The sequence below is a fragment of the Syngnathus acus genome, chromosome 22 (genome assembly GCF_901709675.1).
Source record: "Syngnathus acus chromosome 22, fSynAcu1.2, whole genome shotgun sequence".
Taxonomy (NCBI): domain Eukaryota; kingdom Metazoa; phylum Chordata; class Actinopteri; order Syngnathiformes; family Syngnathidae; genus Syngnathus; species Syngnathus acus.
The window spans coordinates 6,566,450-6,576,717 of record NC_051106.1 but is presented as its reverse complement, the minus strand read 5'-3'; the positions used below and the strand labels follow the sequence as shown (position 1 = coordinate 6,576,717).

The window sequence follows — 10,268 nt, the reverse complement described above, 5'->3', positions numbered from 1 at the left end:
TCAAGCCAAAATGTTTGTTTGTTTTAAGTATGGTGTCCTGAAAGTTTTTTGTGGGTCTGCACAAAATAGACAAGATGTACAAGTGAGATTTCTCCAAATATAAATTTAGGATGGCCCTCAGAGGCCTTAAATAAATAAATAAAAAACGGGTTTCCCAACCAAGACATTGTTTGGGGGGGGTCTATATAGGACCACTTCAAAGTTTAAGTGCCCGAATTCTTTATTGGCGTCGACCGCAGCTCAGGTCACGGCTCGCCCCAGGCAGGGGAAAGCTGCGTCAGAGAAAATGATGCTAACGTTGCTTAACACGCTTCTCTGAGCTGTGCCTGAGGGCAGCCGTTGACAAAGCATCTGCGTGCGATGTCCGGGAAGAAATTACCCCGAATCTTTGCAATATCAATATGCATATTGGGTATGCATGATACAAAAATAGTTAGAATGCAAAGTTGTATGAAACTAAATCTATAAAAATCGGATTCAAGTGAAAAGTAAAATCATTCGAGTGCGCCAATTATATTTTTACATCAATAATTTAAATTTAGCTGAATCCATTAATTATTATTTAAGGAAACACTTTTGAATCATCTACAAGGTTAAAACTTTCTTTCCTGAAATCTTTCATTTCAATAGTGCACTTTTTTTATAACTCTATCATGAGTGGATCAAAAGGCGCCACTCGGATCACATTGCGTGATAAATAACACGCACACGCTCACTAACACACAGGTCGTCAGTCGCACCAAAAACAATACGTGCAGCGGACACTCACAAAGCGATAAAAACAAGCGATAATGTTGTTCTTTGTTCACATCTTTGTTTCATCAGCCAAACATAGTCAGTGATGTCGTCACTGATATACTATTTATCCATTCACAAGGCGGAAAAAAAAAATAGTTTCTTTTGTTAGCTTAAAAGACACTCGTGCCAAACGGTAAAACACAGGCATGTGTGCGGTTTGTGAGACCGAGTCGTAAAATTTACAGACGCTTTTCTGTTTGTCAGGGAAGCTGACTGTTGTTCCACCCAAACAGAGAGATAGCAGTGGTTGAGCTCATTTGCAAATCTGGTTTCATTCCACTTGGCCCTGCAGGCCACAAGCGTGGTTAAACAAAACGCTTAGCTGCTAAAGCTAATGACCTTTCGGAGATATAATGCATAATTACTTTAATCATGTCGCTTCTTCAAAAATAAATTAAATATTGCTACTCCTACTTGAAGATTCTTGGAAAACTAAACATAAAACAAACTCAATTTTGGGCTTTGCATTGAATCAAACCGTATAACTTTGCATTCGGAAAGTCTGCTTAATGCTAACAGAAATTCTGCGCAGCGGGTTTTCAACTCAAGTTAACAATGACGCAACAGCCAAAACACAAAAATAAATAAATATCAATTCTGAATGATTTCATACAAAATGTATGCACTTTGACTTCATTTAGGAAAAACAAACAATAACACACTAAGCAGACAAACGCTCATACCAAGACAGTGTTTTCTTAGTGGTAATACTTTAGCAGATGACAAAACAGCAGTGATTTAAAACAGCATTTAAAAAAACAAAACATGTAATTGTGTCATATATATGTAAATATAATATAGTAGCTATCATGCAACCTGACTGATGCTACAGTAAGTGCTCGTTTCCTCGAGTCCTCTGTGACCTGCAGAAAAACCGAGGATAATGTTTTGGATACAATTTCTTCCGGGCAGTAAAACCGCATGCGGGCCATGTAGGTCTGCGGCGGATACATTGCAGCTCATATTCTCCTCAAGGCGCTATGGCAACACAGTGGGACACGCCGGAAGTAGCTATTTCAATTTCATTTGGGGCCTAAAGACTCGGAAAAGCAAAATACGGCGATTGTCAAGGGTCAAAAGGTCACTCTGGACACGTGTTTGAGGTCCTTACAGTACTTGTTAATCGAGCGAGTGATTTTAAGTCAGACTTAAGTGTGATCCGAGGATGATGAGGGTAGCTTCAAGGATATCTCTCTGGGAAAACATTTATCGCACGTCAATGAGGCAGGCAGTGATTCTCCACGATAAACATCTTTTTTCTTCTTCAACCTCAATCACCTCTCCAATTGCACCCCCCCTTCACTTCCCTCCTCCTTTTCCTCATCCACCATCCTCTCTCCATCCGTGTTCCTCCGCGGATGTTCCCGTGGGATAGTGGAGGAGGCGAGCTTTCCAGGATTGTTGTTTCATCACGTCAAATAAAAATCCTGGAACGTGTTCAGACCACCACAATGTCTCGACACTTTTGCAGGCGTGCCCATCATGTGCACGCTGGCAATTTTATTTCGTCTTACCGCATGATTTCATTTCCCATCAATCACTTTGTTCTTTCTTTTTTTCCCACTTTGAAATATTTCTTGAATAAAGTGCATGTGCTAATTAAAGTTGTTGCTCAGAATGAACACAATTTTAATTACTCACATCAATCTAATGCAAGCAATATAATGAAAACGTCTTAGGTGATATATTAACATATTATAATGTGTGTAATCAAATTAATGAACATTATAGAAAAATTAAAATAAATATAAAATAATAATAAAATAAAAAATATATATATGTGATAAAATTATATAATAATAATAAAAAGAAATCTAAGTGTCTCTTAGGGTCAAACAGAACAATTCTATTTTCTGAACAATTTTAAATGATTCTCACAGTAGAAGAAAGGAAAAAAAAAACTAGACACATCCACGTGTGATACTTGCGCATAACCAAGAAGAGCCTTCCACTCCCTCCCTTTTGCTTTCTCTGTCTCGTGCCCAGTTTCAGTCTACAAGTCCCAACTCGCCAGGGAATTAGAGGAACCGCACACTCCTTTTCTCCACAATCCTGCTGAACAATCGTGGCGTGCCCTGCTCAAGGGTTGCAGCAGGGCATGTTTGAATTGAAGAGCTGAGTATTTTTATTTTATTTTATTTTATTTTATTATGTGATTCTGCTAGATCGAATGTGTATCATTGAGGGTGAGCAGAGAATTTTTGGATGAAAAATGTAAAATTATTTTTGATATTGCCTCTGAAAATTCACAATTGCCAAAAATAGAGTTCATCGGGATACTTCATTTCAGTAGGATACAAAAATATTCTGCAGCTGCAACCAATTCATTCGACTCCTATGTTGTCGTAATTTTATTGTTGCTTCAGGTCACTGGGATCAACCTTCAAAAAAAATGGCTCTTCAAAATTAGACAGTTGCTACTCAAAGAAAAAAATGTTGAGCCCTGACGGCACCTGTGCACCTGCAATTGTCTTGAAAGAGAATGCACACATCAGTAGAAGGGCGGGAGGGAAGAGGGAGGAAGGGGGGGAGACGAAGGCCCATCACGCACGCCTTGAAGACAAATGCTGCGTGTCACCCGTTTAGAGAAATGCAAATGGTGCCAGAAGTGTGAACGGATGAGTGGAGGTGATGTGAGAAGGAGCAGACCAGGAGGAAGAGGAGGAGGAGAGGAGGGAGTTGCCTCCTGCAACAAGTCTAACCTGAATCCAAAGCTAACAAGATGCGCTGATTGCAGGGTGCTGAAAATATGAAGGGGGGGGGAAGAGAAAATTAAACAGTCTTTTGTTCCACTCGCTTCTCCTAAACTCTCTTGCTCAGATTTCAGCACTTGGTGTTGCCATTTTGTCTCGCACAAAGACAAACAGATAACAAATGGATCAAAATACGAACCCGAGACACACCAAAAAAAAACACAGAAGTCAGGCAATGACTTATAATTACAACTAAAATTTGCTCCATAAAATTATATTCCTATATTGCCAACAGTATAAACTTTCTACATTTCCCACAATGCATTGCTGTCGGACAAATTTAAAGACTAGCCCCGCTAACATAGCATCATTTGCCATCAGTCATGCCTTATTTGTGTCTTGGCCGTAATAGTTGGGGTTAATATTATTAATATTAATATTATTCATCATCTTTCATGACCTTTTGAAAGATTTAATGAATGTTTGGACTTAGAACACTATTGCATTCGTGATTCTCCAAGAATACAAGTATGCTAGCTCAGCAAATTCAAAACAAACACAACAGTGCTAATGTTCGAACTATGCATAACGTCAACCAGATTAGTATGTTGTACATATTATGTTTCCTGGTTGTATAACGCTCGTAAAGACTACACGCAATGTGAAAAGGTATTCGAGTTATCCACAAATGACACTTGCAGTGCTTCTTGTCAAAATCCCTGAAGCAAAAAAAAATACAATAAAAATCCCTAAATGAGAGCACATACACAACATCGACGGCAATGCGGGGAGGTACGATTAACACGCGTTTGTTGCCAAGTGATTATCGTCAGATGTTTCGGTGCTTTGCTCAGAAATGCCTGTGTACTTTCCCAAAAGTTGAATGTGGTTCACTGACAAGTCATTGTCCTGTCATTGGCTGATTGACACATTGATAAAAGAAATAACTCCCCCAGGGCAGAACAATTCTAATTTGGATCAATACATGAAATGCTTTGTTCAAATTGCTAAAAATAGTCTTCATAAAATGTATTTCTTTTTCATGGTCATGTGATTCAAAATATGATTCAATATGAAACGGAATTTATATTTAGTTTTTCAATGTAATTATTCAAGTTTTCAAAATCAATCAACTTATTTTTGTTGCATAGAAAATGGATTGTATCTACTTGGAGTTGCTGAGTCTGAAATAATGACCATTTTAGCTTAATTGTATACATCAGTAAATAAGAAGGACTTTAAAAATGAGTTTTAATTGGATTCAATCAGCCAGTGGACCAAAAGGTGCAATTAGATGCAAACAGTTTTTTACTGACTTGTGTAAAGTTGGAAATGACAAGAACTATCAAAAGGAACGAGTTGATGAATCTTTTTCAACCATGCAATCCGTCATATTTTATGGCACCTTGTCATTAACATGTGCAGCCATTGTTAAAAGTCCTCCTGACGAGTCTGCACACGTTACGGAAAATCCTGCTTTTCCACCGACACTTTATAACAACTTGGCCGGGCTTCCGGACTTCCTTTTTGCACGACACCACGCACACCCACATGTACGACTGATCCCCTTCAATCCGTCTCTACGACTAACGTATGCGCATTCTTCAGTCATTACAAATGGATGCCGGTCCGTTTGCTTTGTAGAACAGGCCTGGCGGTTATTAAATAGGGCTGCCACGCTTGCCACTAACGTTCACGCATTCCTCGGGAGATGGCGGATGGCGGCCCACGCATGACGAAGAACACGCCACCAAGAAATAGGGTCTTCTGCCCCCGGGGTCACTTGACTTTTAGCGTGCATAGCACCATTTTGGGCGGGAAAAAAAGACGCTAATGGTGAAAAATGTACATTAGAGGATGCCGTGGCTAAAAATGCACATTGTTACTTAGATTAGAGGGCCCAAACTCATTTAAATAATATAGGGCCTCCTGCAAAGCAGACAGGAAGAAAAAATATTTTCTGCTAAAAAGAACTGTCAGGAAAAGCCTACTAGATCATCAGAATTTTGTTTGGGGTTAAAAATCACTTTCAATCGTGACAGGTCTCTTTTAACTGAAAATGAATATAGGTCAATCCAAAAAAAAACAAATTCTTTGGTTTGTGGTAGTGCTGCAAAAATGATCAAACTAAGAAAATTGCATCAGAATAATAACAAAACAAAAAATAAACTCACAATTGCTCATATTTTATTGTACCACACAATTGCATCATTGTTTTTTCATAAAATGATTCATGCGTGGCCCTCGGTGGACTGCAGAAAAACTGAAATGGAAAAATCCTCCACAACTCATGTGTGTGGAACAGGTCCATCCACTAAAAGCAGAGATGACCTAATGTGGTGAGGCCACGAGGAACACACCTTTGTCACTCTGAAAAAGCGGTTGATGTTTAATTTCTGGTACGACGCCGCATCGAAGGAACATTTAAAGGGCACGGGCATTTACTGCGGCTGCAGCATGCTTTGCCGTAGTAAGACAAAAGAAAACTAACCAGGATTCCTTCATGATGGAAACACAACTATGAAAGTTTTCTGGCTGCATCATTGCATAATTTTCAAATGAGATATTTTTAGTGACGGTATAAGTTCAGTATAATTTTTGAACCCCCTCCCATTGGTTTGTAAAAGTAGGTTTTATGCTAAGTTGAATGAGGAAATAAAATAAATTGCATTGTGAATGCGATGGCAATACAGCTTTTATAAATAGACTATGAATTTCTATTTTTCCAAAGGAAACTTGACTGCCCTTTGCCATATTTCTTGGATGTGATGACTCATTGTGATTAATATCTTCTTTCACAGAAGGAGGTTCCATTCAAAAGGGAGTTTACACCCTGCCACCTATTGTTAGACTCACGTTTGCGTAAATGCTAAATTAATCAAAACGGTTCTTTTGAATTTTGGAGGGATAAGTGGGACACTACATTGAGGTTATTTTTTAAGGTAAATCTGCACTTTAATGTTAATGGCTAAAGTGATAATTACGGAAAATATGTCATTCCAGCCCACCCCCCCAAAAAACAATCCTTGCAAAAAAAATGTAGCCTTTATTATTTAAATTTTAATTGTCCTGAGACAAAAAAAGGGCTGATTCGGATGCAAAATAGCTCTTATGTATTATGCAAAATAGCTCTTGAGCACCATCACCATCATTTGATAATCAATTTAGATTAAATATGAGAAAAAACAAATTTTGAATCATCAAATGTTGATTAATGTAATCACAGACATATCTTAATACTACCTTTTAAAAAAAACATCGAGAGAAAAACGATGCATTAGCGAGAGCACCTTTTCGAGTTTGTAAAACGCTGTTCGTATTCTCGAAAAGTCGTATGTCGGGGCAGTTCAGATTGCTGCGAACCGTGATCGTTTCTGTCATTTCTAGCACAATGGCGCCATCTATCGGCTTTACGCAGTACTACCGTAAACTGTGATCACGTGACAACGCGTCATATGACGCAGCCTGAAATGGTTGTCAAACTGGTCATTGAAATCCGGAAGTCACCTTCGATTCGGCATAAAATAACAACTACGTTCGGTAATAAATTGTAGTTCTTAAAATAGGAAACAAGCGACAGCATGAAATATCGTACCGTAAGTGTGAGTGTTTATTCGTAAATGCTGAATCGCCAACGAAGGCTGAAAGGATGGACGTTAGCAGAGCAGACGAAGACTCGTACATGGTATTGTTCTATTCATTACTATATATATACTATGTGTATGTATATTAAATATTAAATTTTTACACTACTGGCAGTGTAAACATTTTCTGTGCGATTTTTTTAACGATGTAAGGACTATTGTAAATCCTGAAACTATTATTTATTACACATTTGTCTTTGCAGAATAACCTCATTGGGACTTTACTTGCTATATTTGGAAACGTGCTTGTCAGCATCTCCTTAAATATTCAGGTACAGTGAGACTTTTTGCTACATTAAATATCTAATATTTTGTACATCTTAATATTTTGATGGCCTGGACTGACTTCATCAGGAATGAAGAATGACTTGAATTTCTTGACCTTTTAATTGAGATCATTGGAATTTGGAGATGTTTCCAAACTTTTGTCTGGTACTAAATATTACAGCACTATATTTGACCAAATGTGCATTGTACTGTTCAGTGCACCACAGCCGATCAATTGTTTTTGTTGCTCTTGCTGACAGAAATATGGCCATGTGACCATCGTAGGAGCCAAGGACCAACAGTTTTTCTACCACACCAAAACTTGGTGGTTTGGCTTTTTTCTCGGTATTTTAGGCGAGGCAGCCAACTTCATCTCATACGCTTTTGGGCCCCTCAGCCTCGTAGCACCCCTCAATGCCGTCTCCTTTCTGAGTGAGTAACGTAATGAAGACAAAAAACTACAGGATTAAAAGTTAAATATTATGGAATCTCTTTATATATCATAATTAATTTTTTTAAAATTGCATGGTGCATGAAAAAGATGATAATAATATGTCATCCATTGCTTTTTGTGTTTCAGCAAGCTTCATTTTGGGCTTTATTTTCATGCACGTGAAATCAAAGCCGAAGGACTTTGCAAGTAAGTGGAACATTGGAAGTTTGTGTTTTCAATTTGCAATTTGTCTGTCAAGAGGGTCAGCAATGCACTTTGCGTTCATTTTCCCAAGATAATACAATGTGACATGTTTGCAGAGAGCCACGGGTTATCCTTCCTCGGCGCCATCTTATCTGTTGGAGGGGCGTACCTCTTTGTGGCTTTTGGACCAAACTCGCATGAAAAACTGACAGCCGAAGTCGTAGTGCATCACCTGGTCGGGTGGCCTGTTCTCTTATATCTGGTAAGTTCGTAATAGCTTTACATGAGAGTTCTTCTCCAACAATAGAAATCAAATTTATTGTGCGTTCTTTTTTATTTCTGGGCAGGTCCTGCAGATCATCACATTCTGCCTGCTGTTATATTTCTATAAACAGAAAAATGCAAATGCCCTGGTTATCATCCTGCTGCTGGTTGCTTTGCTGGGTAAAAAAACTAATAATTCAGTTATCATTTGTTGACAGCATAGTTCCTCATTTTAATCCGTTTGTGGTGCGTAGGGTCAATTACGGTCATCTCGGTGAAGGCCGTGTCCCACATGTTGATATTGACCCTCGAGGGCTCCATGCAGCTTGACTATCCCATCTTCACCGTGATGTTTGTGTGCATGGTGTCAACAATTATCTTTCAAGCCAGGTGAGTGGCAACTAGTTAGTGGAAATTAATCAGGACTGAATAATTGCAAATGTTTTCCCCGAATCTGTTTTGCAGTTTTCTTTCCGATGCTTCCAAGTTGTACGACTCATCCCAAATCGCCAGTGTTAACTACATCCTGTCCACCGCCTTAGCCATCTTGGCAGGTGACTCACGTGATGTTTGTTTTGCGTGAATATTTTTGTTGACTCATCGCCGGCGGTGACGTGATAAAGAAGCAGGTTTGGCGAAAAGCGCCGTGTTTGTTAAGCCCCAGGCCAAATGTATTTTTCACCCTTGAGTCAAATTGCTTGGAAATGCTTTCAGAACAGAAATGTCAAACGCTGAATGAATTTCTTTATTTTCAGGTGCTGTGTTTTACTTGGAATTTAATCATGAAGACATCCTTCACATCAGCATGTTCTTATTGGGGTGAGTCTGGAAAACAACCCAGCAGCAACATACCAGTGTTCCATTCAATATTTTTAACATGCAGTATTTTAGTACCTTTGTGATTTCAAGACTTTGTGTCTTATACAGAATTGCGGCATGCTTCCTGGGTGTCTTCCTCATCACCAAAACGAGGAAGAAGAATAACACCTTTGAGCCTTACGTCACCATGAATATGAGTAACGGTGTGTAAAAATTGCATGTACGGAATGTTAACCAAACACGATGCTGTGACTGATTCTGAATCGGGTGTGTTGTCCACAATCAGGGGTACCGACCATCCACAACAAGAGTCCAGACGTCCCGGCTGGCTTCACCGGTAGTTTCTCTTACGGTGCTTTGGTCAACAGTGACGGAATGACTCCTAATCAGCCCGTCAACAAGGAGCAACCCACCACCAGCTTCAGACCCACGCGGGCATCTAATGGACCTCCTGCCAGGAAGCAAGATTAGCAACAAGCTTTTACATCTTTAGGTTGGTGAAACCTCCAAAGTCAAACTCATTCCGTTGGAAGTGATGAAAATGTCCTATTTGGGTGTTTTGAATTATTTGACCAACACGGATCCATAAGGTTAAAAAATGCAACAAAAAAGTTAAAATATGTAAATTGATTTTGATTATTCTTTTTTTTTATTAAAAAAAAAATCGGTTGGGACTATTAGCCAATCAACAAAAAAAGTGGAGGGAGGGGCTTGACTTCGGAGCTTTCACTGTATTTGTGCCTGCCTATTTAACTGCAAGGAAGTTTGACAAAGGAAAAAAAAAACAAGCTCAGGACCAGCAAAACAACTTTTAAGGGTCGGGATTTCATAGAAATGTGACATATGGCTTGAAACTTACTACCTGTAGCGTTGGCAATATTAGAGCAGACGTTGTACTGTTAAACGCAGACTGCCGAAGCCTTAAAGCCAATGATTGCTTTAAATTGACGATTTACTGTAAATAATCTGCCTTTTGAGATGTCTCCGCCAGCGCAGGCTTCACTCCAGTTTTACCTCCTGTTTTGGGGGTTGTATTACTGCCTTTTTTTTGTGAATGGGTCCAATGCAAATGTTTTAATTTATTGTATTTATTGTGCCTTAAAAGGGAGTAGCTCTACACTGGATAAAAACAAATACAATCACATT

General features: G+C 39.0%; 1 protein-coding gene across 1 annotated transcript; it reads left to right on the top strand.

The window, feature by feature from the left end:
• The first annotated feature begins 6,937 nt into the window (after positions 1 to 6,937).
• nipal3 (NIPA like domain containing 3) lies at positions 6,938 to 10,266 on the top strand. The gene is made up of 11 exons (XM_037241612.1): positions 6,938 to 7,176; positions 7,339 to 7,407; positions 7,663 to 7,834; positions 7,983 to 8,042; positions 8,156 to 8,301; positions 8,387 to 8,483; positions 8,558 to 8,693; positions 8,769 to 8,857; positions 9,059 to 9,122; positions 9,231 to 9,325; positions 9,409 to 10,266. Exons 1-11 carry the CDS (start codon positions 7,141 to 7,143, stop codon positions 9,591 to 9,593), a joined length of 1,149 nt encoding a protein of 382 aa, XP_037097507.1. The 5' UTR covers positions 6,938 to 7,140; the 3' UTR covers positions 9,594 to 10,266.
• The last annotated feature ends 2 nt before the right edge of the window (positions 10,267 to 10,268 follow it).

Bases quoted from the DNA above. Each gene is read 5' to 3' on its own strand.
- nipal3 (XM_037241612.1), top strand. From the start codon at position 7,141: ATGGACGTTAGCAGAGCAGACGAAGACTCGTACATG. The intron at 8,043-8,155 runs GTAAGTGGAACA...ACATGTTTGCAG, and splicing joins AAAGCCGAAGGACTTTGCAA to AGAGCCACGGGTTATCCTTC. The intron at 8,302-8,386 runs GTAAGTTCGTAA...ATTTCTGGGCAG, and splicing joins GGCCTGTTCTCTTATATCTG to GTCCTGCAGATCATCACATT.